The 19366-nt window shown below is 43.8% G+C and overlaps 1 protein-coding gene across 1 annotated transcript; it reads right to left on the bottom strand.

Moving 5' to 3' along the window:
* Positions 1–7050: 7050 nt before the first annotated feature.
* Positions 7051–19150, bottom strand: CHRNA6 (cholinergic receptor nicotinic alpha 6 subunit). Its single transcript, XM_037055485.1, has 6 exons — positions 18723–19150; positions 16968–17107; positions 11631–11675; positions 10709–10818; positions 9628–10606; positions 7051–8193 (listed from the first exon to the last, which is right to left on the bottom strand). Exons 1-6 carry the CDS (start codon positions 18799–18801, stop codon positions 8038–8040), a joined length of 1509 nt encoding a protein of 502 aa, XP_036911380.1. The 5' UTR covers positions 18802–19150; the 3' UTR covers positions 7051–8037.
* Positions 19151–19366: the final 216 nt, after the last annotated feature.

Raw genomic sequence — 19366 nt, forward strand, 5'->3', positions numbered from 1 at the left:
GTAACTTTTTCTGAATTCTTGAATTTCTGAAATTGTAATTTATTCTGCCCTTACCAAACAGATTAGCGGGGCATAGAATTCTGAGTTCAGTATCATTTTTTTCCTAAAACCCTGAAGACATTGTTCTACAACATCCCGTATTATAGATGAGGACGAGAGGCCTAGAGAGGGCCAGTTCTTATTCCTTATTCCTGTTGGATTCCTGTGTTGTTTTTTTCCTGAAATCTTAGGCTTTTCTCTTTATCTTTGGACTTGGGAAATATCACCTGTGTGGTGCATGCTGTGACTAAGTATAGAAATTCCTCTCTCTGTCTCTTTCTCTCTCTCTCCCTTTTTATCTCATCATTTTGTCTTAGCACTTGTTGACTGTTGTGTTTCTTCAACCCATGCACATTTTCTTCTCTTATGTCTTTTATTATTTCCAGGCCTTCATTCTCACTCTCTTTTCCTTTTGAAATTTTTAATAAAAAGATCATGCTATTTCTGAATTTGTCTTTCATGTTTATTAACTTTTCTCTCATTCTTTGTATTGCTTTAATTCTTTACATTGTTAGCTTGATGTTGTAGCTGACTTGCTCTTCAGTCATCGTCTGTTCTTTCATTCAGCCCACCTACGGAGGTAGGGTTCTTGTTTGTTTGTTTGTGGCCGAAGCATGTATTCCATTCCTAAGAACTCCAAGTTGTCTTTTTGGTTGTCTTATCCTCTGGAATAGTTGGGAAAATACTAATTATAGTTACTTTAAAGTCCTCCATTATCTGCATTAATTATTTTTAGGGGTCAATTCTTCCAATTTTTGATGCTTTTCACCGTCACTTTACTCAACTGTTTGGTGGTTTTTGATTTGTTCATTCACCCAACAGTAAAAACTATTTCTAAACAGGAAACCTGGCTCCAGTCAATTTCTTTTACTGTTTGTGTCCCAGAAAGCATTTCTCTAGCACGTGTGGGCAGCTCATCTCTGACATGCGGGGGCACCCCTTCCTCCATGGCAGGCGTCACCCTCTGACTCCTCCGCCCACCCTGGTTTCCCATGAGTCAGAATGCCCACATTCATGGGACAGGTGATTTAGCAACTATGCAAGTGGAGGACTTCTGCAGCTGTACTTGGTCCTTCTATTGATTACTGAACAATGACACTTCCTCTTTAAGTCTCCCCTTATATTATCTTAGAATTACTGTGGAGATTTTGTAAGAAAAAACAGCCTCTTTGGTGATCCTATCTTTCCTGCATGGGACCACAACTCTACTGCTCTATTAGGTTTTACTATAAATCTGGTGACATCTGTCCTCCGTATTCCTGCCATTCCCATCAATCTGGTCTATGAAGGTACCCTGGCCAGCTTTCCAGTGCTGTTATGAATTTGTTTTACTTTTGTCTTTCTTCTCGAGTGTGAATAGGATATGGAGTAGGGAAAAAAGAAGGAAACACCTAAGCCAGCCATTTTATACTAGAAATCTTGTTAAAATCCCAGTCCTGTCAGACATGCCCGATGAATACATGGCAACAAAACACTGACAACCAAAGGAGACAACACACCATGATAAGAGTGTGAATTTATTTTGAGGGATCTGAATAACCTTGACTTTGCAGACTGGTGGAGGCTGGACATGGATGGAGACTGGAAAAATGATTTTCTTAGGAACAGAATTGCTAATTTACTGACAAAGAAGTGAGGCGTGTATATATTTTAATTATCAATTTTTGAGAGAGGAAAAGAGAGGAATATCAATTTGTTGTTCTACTTATTTATGATTGCTTCTTATATGTGCGCTGACCAGGGATGGAACCTGCAATCTTGATGTACTGGGACAATGGTGTAACCAACCGAGCTACCCAGCCAGGCAGTGAGACATGCCTTAGAGTTCATGGTCTTGGCAAGAGGACCACATCTACTCTAAAAAGGTTCTTCACACCTGACTGTTTCCAGTCTCCGGGACATTTGCAGTAGCTTCCTTCTGCTTCCAGTCAGATCTCCCACCTGTGCCGTCTCCTTTCCATACCTAATCTCTTCTCTGCTTGTGTCCTTGATCCCTCCTCTTGGAAATCGTTTCTTTAAGTACCCACCCTGTCTTGAATGGCTCTCTTTTGTAGGCCTACAAAGTTCTGAGATCTGCTCCATTCTTAAAACAAAAAGAACCAAGCAAAGAGAATAGTAGAACTTTTCAAATATCCTGAACTGCATTTTAGAGAAATCCATGCCATTCAAATTACTCTAAGTAGCAACTCTAAACTCTAAAAAAAATTTAAAAATCACGTTTATATATGTTAAATGTTTAGACAGTACTTAACATGGTCGGTGTATTTGTTTTCAAAAGATACCATGTTTTATACCACAGAACTGTATTTTCTGTGTTATGTGCACACATTATGAAATATTGGGGCTCCTTGCATTATCCACATACCCTTTACTTTTCTGTACATTTGGTTGGATTTTAAAAAGGAGGCAACATGGTGAAGAAGAAACCAAGACACAAGGACCCCTTAGCTCCAAACCAGCTGTTACCCAGCTGTTAGCTATGGGACCTCACGAGGGTCATTTGTCCTCTCTGCTCAATAAGAAGTTATGACTCATGGCCTCTAACACTCCTTCTGCTCTAAAATTCTATTCTTTGGAGCTGTATACTGGGGCTTTCACACTTTTTAAACTACACAACTTCTAATTTTAACTGTGTTCCTTTGGGAAAGTATAATCCGCTTTACCACTATTTTAGGACAGGATTTACAGATGTTCTCCGTGATGAAATCAAGGATTCGATGCTGTAAATCGCTGCTGGGACTGTGAACTCAAAGAGCAAATCACTGATCTTTTTATTGAAAACGCTGTTGACTTTAACTTATTACTTAACTTTATTTAACTCATTAGTTTGCTAGGTAAATGGCAATACTAATCTTAGAAAAGTGCATTTAGATTACAATTCAGTCTTAAATTGGAAAAAAATATCACGTGACCCACTTTCCACAGCCCCTTTCCGCCCAGGCACAGATACAGCAAAGGTCAAACATTTCTACATGTACATGAAGCTTATGCCTCATTGCAGCTAAATTAGGATAAAATACCAGTTTTAAATATAGAAAAGGATACATATTTATATATCACCATGACGCTAAGGAAGTAACTACAGAAGAGAACTTTGAAGCCAAGAAATTTTTTTACAGATTTTATTTATTTATTTTAGAGAGAAACATTAACATGTGGTTGCTTCTCATGCTCCCCTACTGGGGACCTGGTCCGCAACCCAGGCATGTGCCCTGACTGGGAAATGAACCGGCGACCCTTTGGTGCACAGGCCCGCACTCAATCCACTGAGCCACACCAGCCAGGGCAGACATTTTTATCTCAAATATATAGCAAGAAAAGTCTTCTGTGAGCAACCTTGCCAGCTAATTTCAACAAGTGGATGCAGCAAAAGCCATACAGCTCTCCATCACATGGGTCAGCATGTGGGACAGACACATGCACAAGCACATATGTGCAGGCACACCCACATGGAGGCCACACGTGCTTACACTCACAGGCACGCACACCTGTGCAGGCACACAGAAAGCTGTCCTACCTGTTCTCATTCTTCAGATCTTTGCTACCACTCCACTTCCTCACGGGGCCTCCACTGAACGCATGGCCCCGCTGAGCTCCCTGTCTCTGAAAGTCCATGGTGTTTTCCATCTCTGCTATATAGTTTACCAACTAGTTGTTTTCTATGATCTTAAGTGAGTTTTATTGCCTCAGCTATGTCATTGAGTACCTTCTGTTATACCCCCAACAGCATCTAATAGAGCCGTGTGCATGGTCAAGGCTTAATCCACATTTGTTGACTAATTAAACCAGTACCAGCAAGTTTGGATTGGGTTATTCATCTGAAATAAAGAAAAATTTGTTTATTTTTCAAATATCCCTCTGATATTTCCAGCTCGCTCTCTCTCTCTCTCTGTGATTTTCAGTATGTACCTTAAAGAAACATTCTCTTACATTAAAAAGTTTTTTAAATACTATCATCATACTTAGAAAAATTAATAACTCCATATTTAAGTTTCCCTGTTTCAAGAACAGCCTAAATTGTTTTAAATATTTTATTGATTTCTTTCTAGACAGAGGGGAGGGAAGGGAGAAAGAGAGGGAGAGAAATATCAATGTGTGGTTGTGTTTCATACACCCCCTACTGGGGACCTGGCCTGCAACCCAGATGTGTGTCCTTACTGGGAATCCAACCGACAGCCCTTTGGTTAGCAGGCCGGCACTCAATCCACTGAGCCACACCAACCAGGGCAAGAACAGCCCAAGTTTATAGCTTGCTTGTGTAAAATAGAATTTAACCCATAGTGTTATGCCTTTTAAATCTATTTTAGTTTCCTTCTTGTCATTGACTTGTTGAAAAGACTAGATCAGTTTTCCTCAAGAACGTCTCATGTTTTGGATTTGTCTGGTTGCTGGCTTCTGGTGTCATTTAACTTGTTCCTCTGTCTCCTGCATTTGCTGCAAATTGGAAGTTACAACTTTAATTCCGGTTCAATGTTTTTGACAGCGTATATCAGAGATGATGGTGCAGAGTTTAGACTGCATTGTACAAGGAGACATACTACCTGGCTCCCTAATCAAATAAGACCAATCCCTGGGTTAAGGTGATGACGGCCTGATCCCTTCACCTGTCCAATGATGAACTGAGGGGCATAGCCTGTGCCCTACCACACATCCATTTTAAAGACTCTTACCTTGGCCCTTTCAGGGTGGTCTCTAACCATCTCCACTAGGACACTGTCATTTCCAAAGAGTAATATTTTGTGTTGGAATAGACCTTTTGGGCTGTGTCATAATTCTTCCTTGGAAGCCCCTGCAATTGTGTATTAAGTGAATTCACTTAATTAACAGCCATGGGGACTCATTCATGTTTAACCTGACATATATTCCTTCTTTGTATTAAGACTTGTATTCAATATGTCAATAAAATAATAGCGAAAATAAAAGTAACATGATTTCTTTGGCTCATGGACAGTCTTGTGTTTGGGGAAAGCAGCCAAGAGCAGCGATATGTCTGCAGGTGAACACTGACCGTCCCACCTCCAGACAGAGTCGCTGACATCAAGGTAAGGTGGCCTGGCCCACTGCAGACTTAGACAAGACCCCAGATGCTCGAAGATGGTTCCAGCTTCAGGCAGCAAGAGGTGATCCAAGCAAGCCAGGAGAATGCAGTATCCAAAGGGCATCAAGGAAAGGAGATGATAAGTTGTGAAGATTAACTCAGCCTTCTAAACAGCCCTGTGAAAAAGGCACTATCCTATCCCTGTTACAGATGCGAAATTCTCCCCTCGGAGGAGTAAAGAGTCGGGAAGGATCAGCCTTACTGTGTCGCCAGCAGGATGGACACTCCTGTGCGCAGTGAGGGTATGTGGCAGCCCCCCAACAAACCTGCTAAGCATGTGCCTTCGCAGGCCTATGCCTCAATCTAATGCCCTCAGGAGGGCTCTATTTTTCACAGGGCAGCTTAGCCGGGTTTGAAAGGGAAAATCCTACAATGATCTGTCCTGCACAGTGTAGGATGTTTAACATCCCCGTCCCCGGGCCCTACGTGACAACCTCATCCCCAGTAATGGTGGTAACCAAAACTGCCCTTCTGGACTTTTCCAAACACCAACTGGAAGTAGCATGTGGGTGCAAGCACGTGTGTGCACATGTGTAAAAGGGGTGCAACCACATCTCCAGTTCAGAATGGTTGGCACTGCTGGAGGGTTCAGATGATATCCCAAAGTCAAAATGAGGGCTGTGGAGGGGTGCTATGCTCAGATGCTGGCTCCTGTTCTCACTGCCCTGCCCCTCACTACACATGAGAGGCCCGTCCTCAGCCTTGGGAGAGGTCGGCGCTGGGCGGGGGCATCCCAAGTATACGCTCTCTAGGTCTGACTCATATGGCGCCTCTGTGTCTCCCAGAGTCTCCATCCTCCTTTCCCCGGCGTGTGCACCTCCCTCCACCCCAGTGCACATGGTGGGATTCATTTAACGGTGTTGGAGAGGATGTGAGGGACATGGAACCCTTGTGCGTGGTGGGTGGGAACATGAAATGGTACGGTCACTGTGGAAACCAGTACCACAGTTCCCTAACAAGTTAAAAGTAGGATTACAACAAAACCCAGCAATTCCACCTCGAGGTCCATACTCCAAAGAGTTGAAAGCAGGGACTCAAAGGGATCATCGTACACTCATTCATAGCGTTATTCACAAGTGCTGAAAGGGGGAAGCGACCCAACCCAAGTGTCCACTGACAGATGAGTACATAAATAAAACACTGTGTGTACACACAATGGAATATCACACAGCCTTAAAATGCAAAGACATTCTGACATGCTACTCCATGGATGAAAGTTGAAGACATTGTGTTAAGTGGAATGTGCCAATTGACAAAAGAGAAATACTGTACGATTCCAATCACCTGAGATACCCAAAGTAGTCCAGTTAGGAGAGACCAGGTAGATGGCCGGTTACCAAGTAGATGGCCATTTGCCAGAGCAGTGGGAGGGAAGCTGAAGAGTTGGGAGTTGACGGGCGCCATTTGGTTTTGTGAGATGGGAGTTCTGTGGACGGAGGGTGGTGACGTGGTACAATACTATGCCACCAAACTGACACTTAAAAGTAGGTAAGGTGGTAAGTTTATGCCATGTGTATTTTACCACCATTAAACTTGTTAAAAAATAAAATTGAGTGTTGAATTGCTTTCATAGTAAAAAAATGTATCAAGTAACAACCCACAAGTACGTGAGGGAGTAGAAACACTTTCAAACAGAGTAATTCAAATTCCAGGTCTTTGCCCAGTGTGCCACACAGTGTCTTATGCCCCAGTATGAGAGAGACCAGGAAGAATTTACATGGGGTCATCGAAGTCATGGTAAATCAACACAACAGACATTATGCATTCTTAAAAATTATAGAAACATTGCTAATGTGATGTTTTGAGAAAACAGAAAACTACAAAATTGCAAGGTAAAATTGAAGTGTTGAAAATTATATGAACACCTAGGGAAAGACTCTAAGAGAAAAGGCAAAATAAAAGTAGTTCCTTCGTTAGGGCAGATTTATTGTTTTTTTTCTGCTTTAAAATACACTTTTACATTGTTAGGATAATATTTATACAACAAATAAGATAATAAATTCAAGTGGAGTAAAACAGAATTCCCTCTCAGGAAAGGAATCGCTCCAAAGGTACAAGGTCACAATACCTGATGGAAGAAACCATTCTGTGTCCAGTCTCAGCTACAGTGGACAGAACGGTGAGAAAGGATGGCAAAGGCTGAGCTGGGCTTGCCTGGCCACCCCACACCATGTCCTCCTCTGTTTCAATTGCTCGAGTGACATCCCCAAGTGACACCTGGTCCTGGAGGTCTTTGTGTTTATGACTTTTCCCCCAAAGCTGCAACTGCTTGAGGACAACCATTTCTGCTACCTTTGCAATGCCTCACGCAGTGTCAGTGACCACCAGAGTCTCTCGCCAGATAAATAAATGCCGATTAAAAGCAGCCAGCTGAGACAGTCTCTGACTACCTGCTATTACTTTTTGCCAATTAATGTATCAAATAATGCGGGTGTGTGAGTTACATCACAGAGACATGCACAAGAAAGCAAACCTACAGGAGTTCACAAGCAGGGCAAACATCAGTGAGGTCCACGTGCCAAGGCTCACGTCTGGCACGTGTCATTGTACTGATCAGAAGCGTCAACTGGAGGGACAACAGAATGCCTTGTCAGTGCGGCTTGGTGTTGATGACATGCTTTGCTGCACTGTGTTCATCATGTCCCTGGAAAGCCCCAAGCATCCAGACAAGGGAAGCCTGTGGCTGCTACCTCTCTGGGCTCCGGCATCGCAGCAGATTTCAAGGATTCCTCTGTGCTACCAAGGGGGCATCTGGGCTCCCAACTTGCAGTCGAGTCCTCGTTTCCCCCCTAGTCACCAGCTTTAGTAGATGGGGGAGTGAGCCAGGAAGCTTTATGTCCCTTCCCTTACGGTGGGGAACACAGAACAAACACAGCATCTGTAAACTTCAGATGTACATTTCAATTGCTGTAAAAGATAACATCCTTAAGACTTCCCCGCGTTCCCCAGCAGGGCTGCAGAAACAGCCCTGCAGTTCCAAACACACAGACAGCGATGAATAGCCAAAGAAACACTCTGTCCACCACCATGGCCACGTATTTCCAGTCATCTTCTACCTGAAAGGCAAGCAAAAAGTCAAATCAACGCTAAAAAATCAAAACTGTAGGAAATGTGCTCTGTTTCATCAATAAGCTTCTTCTTTTCGAGAAGATGTTCCCGGCCCTTGGTAGACATGGTCAGATCTTCAGAGCAAATGCACACGGAAGAGCTTTCGTCTTGTCTGAGGAGGGCAGATACAGGCTACTCGCTAGTGCCCCCTGCAGCCAGCTGCAGCAAGCGCAGATCTCAATAAGCCAGGATTCCATGGGTCTCAAAGGACTTTCCTGACCACAAGGAGCACTCCCAAGGAGCAGCTGCTCAGACAGCCCAGCGCTGTTCTTGTCATTGGCACCAGTGGCTACCTCACCCCTTGGTGAGTCTGGAAATAGGTTTAAGGGCAGGGAGTGTAAGACATGCAGCATGATGAAGGACCCCCTTATAAGGAACAGGCAGCCCTCTAGACCTCAAGGTCATACTGGTTATGGAGAGTTCACTGCATTTCTCATGTCCTTCCAGTCTTTGACCTCCTAACTTCTGCTGAAGTCTCCCTGGTTGTGTCTTAAGGGTCCTATCTGGTTGTGATTAAGTCAGCAGCAAGTCTCCCTTAGATTTTATGAAGGTGGCACCGTGAAGGGGACTTCTAGGCTCACTTGTCCTGTGATGCAACCCCCCCCACCCACCTGAGTGACATGCAGTCACAGTGTCTTCCCCTGTACCAACAGGGCAGACTTCAGGCCTGGAGAAATCCTTCCACTAGGAGACCCCAATGCTACTAACTGCAGTATGAGATCAACAGCAGACACCCGGCGTGAATTTTCAGATGCCCTCAGCCAGTCATCCTTACGGCTTTCAAGCCATAGTAGCGTGTACCTCGCCACTGTGAAAGCTGGTGTGATTTTCTGGAGCTCTCTCTCCCTGGAGGATGGAGAAGGTCCATGCTACCATGGTTACACTCTGGGCAGCAGGAGCAGAGTACGTAGTTGCTAAAAATATCCGTGAGGCTCATTCAGTCGGCACCTACGTCCCCCTGAGGTAGAATAAACGGGACTACAGCCACAGAGGACTCGCTCTGCCTTCCTCCCACCGCCCTAGATTGCAAGCTGCTCCGCAGTCATTTGTCCTTCCCCTCTGGGGGGCAGCCTTCCCACCTCCGCCCCTCTGTCTGCCACTGTTCCTTGTGCAGGAGCTCTTGGTTTTGTTAACCAAGTTTGCCTTGAATGTTTATTTTAACCAGACTTCACTTGAGTTGATGTTGCTGGAGGTGGAGATTTGCTCTGGGGCTACCTGGCCCCAGGTCAGCCCACCCACAACAGCATAATAACAGATCTGGGTCTTAGAATAATGCTGCCTGACCCTCTTGTAAACAGAACTCACTCTGAAGATCTGACCACGTCTATAAAGTGGCCCGAGGCCTGCTGCCGGGGGACAGGCTAGAGGAGACATGCATTTACCTCCTTCGTCTTGTTTTGGTTCTTCATGTTTTCTGCTATGAATTGAACACTATTAATCACATTTTCGACTTCAGATGAGTGCTCCAAATTTTCTGCCATCCATTGTAAAGGCTGACGACTTAATCTTCTCTTGCCGGTGGCAAGCTGATGTGACTTGCGGCAGTGGCAGCATTCCTTAAGAAGTTTGGGCTCTCTTTGATTACCGACCTTGACTTCAATAGGTCTACCGGAAATGCTTTTGGGGTTTTTATCAGAACTGGCCTTCCTCGTCTTGTCCAGAGGCCTCCTCATCATCAGGATCTGGGGTAACCGCTGGAGGAAAACTGTCTTCACCCACTTGGGCATGGTGTGAGTTGTCGGGGTGCGATAGTGTATGTTCAACACAAACACAGTCACCACAATGGACAGCGTGACAAAGACCATGGTGAACAGTAGGTACTCACCCACCAGTGGGATCACGAGCGACGTGGACGGAATGGTTTCTGTGATCACCAGCAGAAACACAGTCAGAGAAAGCAGAACTGAAATGCAAAGTGTCACTTTTTCGCCGCAGTCAGAAGGAAGGTAGAAGACCAACACAGTTAGGAATGAAATAAAGAGACAGGGGATAATCAGATTAACAGTGTAAAACATCGGCAACCTTCTAATGTAAAAAGAATAGGTTATATCTGTGTATATCTCTTCACAACAGTTGTATTTTATGTCATGCTTGTAGCCTGAAGCATCAACAATCTCCCATTCACTGTTCTCCCAAAAATCATTCATATCCACTTTAGATCCAATGATTAGGAGATCGATTTTAGCTTTGTCATATGTCCAGGAACCAAATTTCAGGGAACAATTTTGGTGATCGAAAGGGAAAAAAGTGATATCCATAGGACAGGAGCTCTTAAAAATGGCCGGTGGAGTCCAGGTAATGGTGCCGTCGTACTTAAGAAGAGCTTTTGTCCTGCCTTCGACTTGGAAGTCGCCCACAGCACTGCAAGGGAAATCAGACACCATTAGTAACACCTTCGTCGCCATGGGTCACTGGGCACCAAAGGCAGCTTTGGAAAGACACTACTGCTGTCAGACTCCTTACTTGTTGTAGAGAACAATGTCAGGCTTCCAGATCTTATCTGCAGGGACTCGAAGAGTCTCAATGCCATCGAACTCCACTGGGTCCCAGCGCAATTTATAATCATTCCAGATCTAAAGGACATAGAAGGCAGCTTTTAAAAAATTTATTTATAAATTTCTTCCTGTGTTAGCTCTATATTTGTGCAATAGGTTTTTTTTTGGGGGGGGGAATTAAGTTCTTAATTGTAGAGTGCATTGGGTTCTACCAAAAGTTGGGAGATTAAGTCCATGGGGAATAGGGAGATAGGTAGCTGAGATGATTTTAGAAATATATAAATTATCTAATGCATATTAGATAATTATCTATTGATTATTCATTAGGTGGCCAAAGTTATAGGCTCAACTTCCATGTTCCATGTGCTATATTTACACTGGAGTAGCAACTCATTTCTAATATTAAAAAGGCTGTTCAAGTGTGCAATGGTGAGTTTGTTGCAAAATCTAAGTAAAGATTCAGGCCAAAAAAGACAAGAAGAAAGGTAAATGGTATCACATAAAACCAGCTGGTGGGACTCGAACTCACATGCTCTCTTGCTCAGCTACTGGTTTCTCCAGGCCTAGTTCAGCAGCATCAGAGAGAGCATAAACCCTTGACCCTGAAGGTCAAGTTACAGATGAAAATAGAAGATTTGAGAGCAGGCACCAAAAAGGACAGAATCTGTATGTCTCAGAGGACTTTGTCACTAGGTATCTGCACCAGTAAAGTTTGCATCAAGCCAGCTGTTACCAAAGCTGAACTTCAGGCCTTGAAGATAGATCATATTTTATGTTCTATTATAAGCTGGAGTTGGAAAGAGGGCATGTTAGAGGACTTTATCCATTGGGTATTGCTAGGCTGACACACAAGTAACAGGTCCAAGAGGACGTGTGATGTAGACACATACGTGACGTAGCCACAGATTGGTCTCCATGATCTGGTTTACTTCATCCTGGAAAGAAGAAACAACATTTTTTAGCCTCAAATGTATTGCTAATACAGGTGGATCACAGAGTAAGAATTACTACTAGAAACACCCAAACCTGAGTTATTCATGCTAACAGAGGGAGACAGAGAGGACTGAAGCCTGTGAAGCCTTTCTTAGCACTGCAGCCCATGAAGCTTTTTGAATACAGGAAAGGAAAGAAGGAGAGAAGAGAGGGTGTGGGGAGGAGAGAGGGGAAATACCTCAGATGCTGACAGCTATCTGGACCTGGTCCATTGTTTTTACGGCCTTCTTCTCCATTTCCTGAAAACCTCCCTTCCTCAGCACCACCACAGCCCTCCAGGCTCTGCGTCCTGGGCCCAGCTGCCCCTCGAAATGTCAGCCTCAGCTCACCACGGAGTTTTCCAGCTGGAACCTGCCACTCGCCCTCAGCACATCCCCACTCTCACCCAAGCTGCTGCTGATTGTCCCAATCATTCATTACGCTAATATTTACTGAGTACCTACTATGTGCTCTATAAATGTTGTGACTACAGCAGTAAACAAGATGGAAAAAATCCTTACCTTCATGTTTCTTGGCTGTTACTGGGAAAACAGAAAATCAATATACATAATATAATCAAGATAGCGATAGGTCCTATGAAGAAAAATAAAGAGGGATGGAGTGATGTGTGTGTGTATAAACGTACACGTGCATGTGCACACACGCACACACATCTGTTTTGGACGGGATGAATAAAGAAGGCTTCTCTGAGGAAGTGGTTTAAGCAGGTACCTAAACGACCTGAAGAGAGACAAGGAGTTATCTGGGAGAAAGGCATTGCAGGCTTATTATATTCTGAGTATAATGTGTTCATAACCAGCTAGCAGTTCTCAGTGGGAAAGCTGATGAAGACACACCCAGAGCCTTCAGCAGCTTCACAACACGACAGCTGAGGTTTGTTGATGGTGACCCAGTAGGTTCCCACAACTTACCAACCTTGCTTCCCAAGGCACGTGAGCATCCTCCAGAGTAAAGGAGCTCAACCCGGCTGCAAACGCTGCAGCCAGGCCTCAGATGCCAGCCTGCTCTGTTCACTGAGCTGCTCTGCAGTCCTCCAGCTCCCCCAGAAAACTCTAACTGGAGACCTTGTCAAGCTTCCCTCTACAAATGGGCTTGCATCAAGTCATGGCAAGCCTCAGGGTTTTAAAAGGTCAACTAAAGAAGTTACAGTCATGGCTGCCTATTGGTTAGGGAAAGCAAAGAAGTGGACTGCCCATTAACCAAGCAGTCCATGGTTGTACAATTACCCAACTCTGAGGTTTGTGCCATCTGCTCATGGGTCACCTTGTGACCTACAGAGGTCAGCAGAAGCCATGTCAATAAATCTATCAGCCGTCAGTCAAAAAATGAACCTCAGTCCAAAAAGGTCTCAGAGGCAACTGCCATAAGCATCTTCCCAAAACCACTTCCTCTCCATACATTAGTACAGAGAATTGAAACCAGGTGTTTATACTGTCCTGCCATCACCTCTGTCTTCATCATCTCTGCCTACCCTTCCACAGGCTGGTGAAGATTTACAGATGTGAACACCCTCAGAGGTGGGAGCCTACTTTATCAGGACTTGGTGTTGCAAGCCCTGTTCTGCATCTACTTCCAGACCACACCAAGGCTATGGACACTGTCATCACACAGTCCGGCCAGAGGAGGCCAGAGACCCACAATACCACTCCACATTCCTGGGACCGCTACCTGGAATCTTTCTTGGGAAAAGAAATTAGATGATACCCCACCTGCATTAGAGAATTTAGTTACAATTTCAAATGAATTGGCTTTGAGAGTGACAGAGACTGAAATCAGAGAGTCCAGGGGTGCTACATTTGCAAGCCTCTGTCATTTTAGATACGTCAGGCCATCAAAAGCTCTGGACAGGGGCTTTGTCCCAGATCCCTGTGGCTCGGGGTGGGCGGGATGGACAGTAGACACGCTCCTCCACTGAAAGATCATCACCCAGAAACTGTGTGGCCAAGGTCATTCTGTACAGCAGCAAACACTTCCATGTAGAAATCTCTGGTGCTGTGAGGCCAACCTGGGGGCTGAGACAGCAACAGGGGGCCTAGAACCTTCTAGAAGGGAGCTGGTGATTATGCATCTGGCTGTAGTGCATCACAGAGCCATCCCTAGAGCTCACCATGGCTCAGGGAGAACAATGAATACGGTCTACAGGGACTTCTGGTGCCTCACATGACAACAGATAGCTTTCAACACATCCATAATAATGGCTATATTAATATGTGACAGAGTAGGCTGAAGTCTTATTTTTGAAGAGGAAAAAAATTACTAAAGACAAAGAGGGACAGTATATAATGGTAGAAGGATTAGTCCAGCAAGAAGATATGATCATCCTAACACATCAAACCATACGGTCCTGAAATACATGACATAAAAACTAATAGAGCTGAAAGAATAAACAGACAAATCCCCAATGGTAGCTGGAGACGTCAATCCCTGCTCCCAGCAACCACCAGAACTACTAGACAGAAAATCAGCAAAAGCGTAGATATGAAAACATAATCACCCATAAGATTTAATTGACATATATGGAACATTCTACTCAAAAGAGCATTTTTACATATCATGTGCCATAATACAACCCTCAACAAATTTAAAATAATTGAAATCATGCAGTGTGTTTTCTGACCACAGTGGAATCAAACTAGAAATCAATAACAATCACATCTTGGCCTTTTGGCTAAGGTCAAGTGTAGAAATCAGTAGCAAAAAGACATGGGGAAATCTCTAAACACATGAAAATTAAACAATTTACTTTTAAATAATCCATGGGTCAAAGAGGATGCCTCAAAAGAAATGTTTAAAAAATACATGGAAATGAATAAAAATGAAAACACAACATATCAAAATATGAGGGGAATAGCTAAAAATAATACTGAGAAGAAAATTGAAAGCATTAGCCCTGATGTGGCTCAGTGGACTGAGCGCCAGCCTGTGAACCGAGAGGTTACCAGTTCTATTCCCAGTCAGGGCACATGAATGGGTTGCAGGCCAGGTCCCCAGTTGAGGGCATGCGAGAGGCAACTGATCGACGTATCCCTCACACATCGATGTTTCTTTCCCTCTCTTTCTTTGCACAAAATAAACCCAAGGCAAGCATAAGGAAGGATAAAATAAAGATAAGAGCAGAAATCAATAAAATTAAAATACAAAATGATAGAGAAAATCAAGGAGACAAAAAATCTGATTCTTTGCAGAGAAAAACAAAGCTGATAAGCCTCTAGCAAGATTGACAAAAATAAAAAGAGAGAAGACACAAATCACCAATATCATGAATAAACTAGGAGGTACCATTACAGATCTTGTAGCCATTAGAGAGAATAGAGAATGCACTACTAAACATAATTTTATCATACATTCTTGAAAGAAAGACCAATTCCTCAAAAGCCACAAACTACCCAAATTCAAAGAAGATGAAATAGATAATCTGACTAGCCTATAGCTATAAAGAAATGAATTGATAGTTTAAAAGCTCCTGGAAAAGAAACCTGCAGTCCCAGTAGGTTCCCCTGGAGAATTCTACCAAATATATAAAGAAGAATTAATATCTTAGACCACCAGGCGACACTGAGGGAAGAAACCACACACTAAGGATGGTGAAAGAGAAAGATAGGAAGGATCTTAGTCAATGTCACCATGTATGGTTTATGCTTTTAGCATCACAGGCCATGTGACTGACATCCCCTGCGGCTGCGTAGTGCGTGACCAGGCAACCGCTGACGCCACAAAGCCACCTGGTGTTAACCTCCTGGACTGTTAGCCTTTAGATTCCTGTAACATAAGAAAGAAATGGACTTGTTGTACTTAAGCTGTAGTTTTCTGTGAAATCTCTGATAGCAGCCAAATGCAAAGGTCACAATCTCCGGTCAGCAGTCCCCCACTGACCATCTTCAGAACAACGTCCCGAAAGGCCCATGGACCAGGGATTTGAAGTGCTGCTGTAGACTGAGGTGGCCCGCCTCACAGGCTTTAGCTGAAACTCAGTTCAGCTTTCCATTCATAACAGCCTGACCCATACAAACATGGCCTCCAGCCCAACAGGTGACCAGTACTAAGCGATTGGTTGGGGGGCACAGGAAGTAGGGGAGAGAAATCAGAATTGGTGCTAAATAACAATTTATTAAAGGAATGAGTGGGTCCAGCCAGGCTAAACTTAACATCTTGTTTCTTTCTTTCTCGTAAACCAGTATACTCACACTTCCAAGCTGGGCCAGAAGCTGGAGGACTGGGCCATGGTCAGCCCAGTCCACAGGGAAGCATGGACTAGAGGAACACGTTGGGTCCTGACTTCACATCTGTGATTACAGTCTTTCCCCCGTCATTCCTAGACAGACACCACTGTCCCACCCAGGACAAAGTCTAGGAGGAAGGGGGCTCCTGCCCCATTTGTGGGCTGGGACTGATAGGATGAAAGTGCTGCCTCCTTCAGTGCTCTGCTGTCTCAGGAACTCCCCTAGCACCCCTCTTTGGAGATGCTTCAAACTTTCCCTTCTTCCTGAGCCTACCTACTCCTGGAATTTGGTCCAAATCCTGATCCTCAAACTAGATCTACCTCCTCCCATGCCTCGGGGCCCAGAAGACTCCTCTATGTTAGAGTATCAAGTCCCAGTACCTCCTTTCTCAGCAAGTAGGGCATGAGGATTAAATAAAAGAAAGGACTCTAGTCCTATTTACCCTTGAACATGGTAGCAATAAGTTAAAATAAGAACTCCAAACTCCTATCTTTTTCCAGGTCTGGGTGGAACACTCTGAGAAAGATTATTTTTTTCTTTCTTATGTAACATGGAAGCCTTAAAATAATTTTTTATGTAGTAAAACAGCATGAGTTTTGGCGTTAAACAGGGCTGGTTCAAATCACAGTTCCACCATCTGTAATTGTGTGAGCTTGGGGAAAGCTGCTTAACTGAGCCTCTGGTTCCTCAGCTGTAAAATGCAGCAGAAAACTGCAAGTGCAGACACAGCGTGCCTGCAGAGTGGGGCACAGTGACGTCAGCTCCTGTTGTGTTCTCCCTTCAACTTCCCCTTCACTGCTCTGTCTCATCAGCTGGCTCTCAAAGCATCAGTGGGACAGTGTCTCCCTCCCAATGGAACAGCTTCGAAGAGCCAGCAGCCATGTGGATTTGTGTCTGTTCTTGTGTTTCCAATCCCCGTAGCTACCATGTGCAATAAGAGGAACAATGTTTGGGGGCTGCTCTGACCTCTCAAAGTCAGGACTCCTTTAGGTATGTGTGGTGAATGGCACTTACCACGTTGGCCAGTTGTGTGATGGCCACTTCAAAATACACTGTGATGGGATCCGAAACATTTTCCACAGGCCTGATGAACTGGTTGTAACGAGAAAACAGTTTTCGGAAGAGTCTCTCCTCAGATGCAGAGCCTGCACTGTCTGCAGGGCCAGACAGAGGGGAAAATTAGAGAAGCAGAGAGGGCGCTGGCCGGCGGGCCGGTGGGCTTCCACATTGGGGGACATGGGCACTGGGGAACCCAAGATAAAAACAGCAACACTGACGTCTCAGGACTAGTGTGATATCAGATCGAAGAGTGTTAGTAAAAGCGCTTTGAGGAGGCTAAGGCACACAGAGGTAGAGAGACACTAGCTCCAACATTTGCTCGTGTCACTGGATATAACTCACAATCTCACTCATCCAGTCACTACGGTAAAGGAACGTCCTGCCCTTTCTTGTCTAAACACCGATCTGACTGACCAGTCTCTCGCCTAGTGAGGTGTGTAGCTGCGGAGCCTTCACAAGCAAACTGAAATAACAAGGGACTTCATTAAGGTCTTAACAAGCCGTACTCTTTTTAAAAATCAACTTTGAATTCCATTATTTTGGAAATTCGTGAGAGTGCAAGGCTTTTAAGGCAAGATTACTTAAATTGTTTTTTAAAGAATTCAAAATTGGTTCTTAAATAATAATATATTCACTTCCTTAATTTTAGACAGAAGATTGATGCCTATGTCTCTGTATTTTTCTAGGAATGCATTGAAAGCAGGGTACTCGCCTTCATTTGGCATAATTCATTTCATTAATAACCCCTGGTAGGTCTTCCCTGAAAGAATTTAAATTTGACACCTGGACTATTATTCTACCAATTTCCCAAAGGGATTTATACCCTGAAAAAAATTAAAGAAACTGAAAAATTCAGTAGATGAAAATGAACAAAAGGACAGGTGTTATATTATTAAATGAAAAATATTGTTTGACACATGCATTTGGAAACAGTGAAATTTCAGCAGGAAAGAACAATTTTAAATACAAAACAGCATTCTTGCCATCATGATTAATAATGGTAGAAATATTTCTACATAAAACAGGCAATTAAAAAATCCTCCCCATTACCCATCTCCCTCCACTGTGAGACTTTTTATTCCAATGAGACATTTTTTTGAGACACGTTTGTCTTTTGAGACATTTTAGAAAAACCCTCTGTGAGCCCCAGCAAAGCCGACAGCCCATGGAAACGTGGTTCTGTTCAGGCAGAGCAGCGGCTATGCGTTTCCAAGTCTCAACTTTTAACGTGAGGGACTTACTCTTAGGACACATTTCAGTGCAGTGATATGACATGTTTCCCAAAACAAAGATGATTACCTGCAAAATGGAAGACTTCATACTTTGAGGAATAGTATCAGCTAACAAATGAGTTTTGAAAAAAATATTAAATACCAATACACGTAAATAAGTTGAATTCATCCATGGCAGAGGCGGATAGAAAACTGCATCATTATTGTTACCATATTTTAATTGGGAAAATAATATAACATAGGGTTAGCACTGTTGTATCATCCTCCTTACCCCACCTCCTCAAATTCCATCTTACACGTTAAGCCTAGCCAATAAAAAATAGATTAACAGCTGTGACCATAGTAATTCCTGTGCAGACACTCTCCATATTTACCCTTAGAATATTTCATCTCTCTGCTCCATCAAGCACGACTAGAAAAGAAGGGTAAATGTATGTAACTCAAATGGGTGATGAGATAAAGCAGAAGCAAAACCTACCTTGAAAGAAAGGTATGAGCACACACAACCAGAGGCACAGACCAAAGCGAAGGCATCCCCGGCCCTTGCTGGTCAGCATGATCACAACACACTCTTACTGCTTTTTCTAGTCAAAAGTCTGTGGAAAACAAAGAGCTAGCAGACAGCCCCACACACTGGACCTTTAAATCTTCAGAGTCCCACATACACAATCCATGCGTGTCTTCAACAAAATAAAAACATTCACAGGCGTAACACGGTGGTTCTCAATATCAGAGACTGGGGCCAAGGAGAAGGACAAATAGAAGGACTCAGTCTGATGTCAGATGAGTCATCCCATTTCCTGTCATTCTAGATCTCCTTTCACGCAAGAACAGTGAAGGAGAGCAGCGAGGGAGCGCAAGGCAGGCAGGGTGGGGGGAGGACAGAAAACCTCGCCCTGGCTCCGTGGATCTTTCCGCAGCACACTCTCACCCTTAATCCTGAGGGGAGTACACACGCATTTCCTGGGCTCCAGCTACAGGTGGAGTGTGTGCTGGGCCCCAAAGAGAGTATTCCGATTCACTGCCCTCTCTGATTAATCGAGGCTTAAACTTGTTAGAAAACTTTCTAAAATATGAGTTACATTTCTGTCTTAATAAGAGTGGCTTATGGAATTCATTTGG

Source organism: Sturnira hondurensis, unplaced genomic scaffold (genome assembly GCF_014824575.4).
Source record: "Sturnira hondurensis isolate 20B ecotype Veracruz unplaced genomic scaffold, ASM1482457v3 Scaffold0008640, whole genome shotgun sequence".
NCBI lineage: Eukaryota > Metazoa > Chordata > Mammalia > Chiroptera > Phyllostomidae > Sturnira > Sturnira hondurensis.

Excerpts from the sequence above, each read along its gene's own strand:
- CHRNA6 (XM_037055485.1), bottom strand. The coding sequence starts at position 18,801 with ATGCTGACCAGCAAGGGCCGGGGATGCCTTCGCTTTGGTCTGTGCCTC. Across the intron at positions 11,676-16,967 it reads TCACACAACTGGCCAACGTG|GATGAAGTAAACCAGATCAT; the intron begins GTAAGTGCCATT and ends TCTTCTTTCCAG. Across the intron at positions 10,607-10,708 it reads GACATTGTTCTCTACAACAA|TGCTGTGGGCGACTTCCAAG; the intron begins GTAAGGAGTCTG and ends TTTCCCTTGCAG.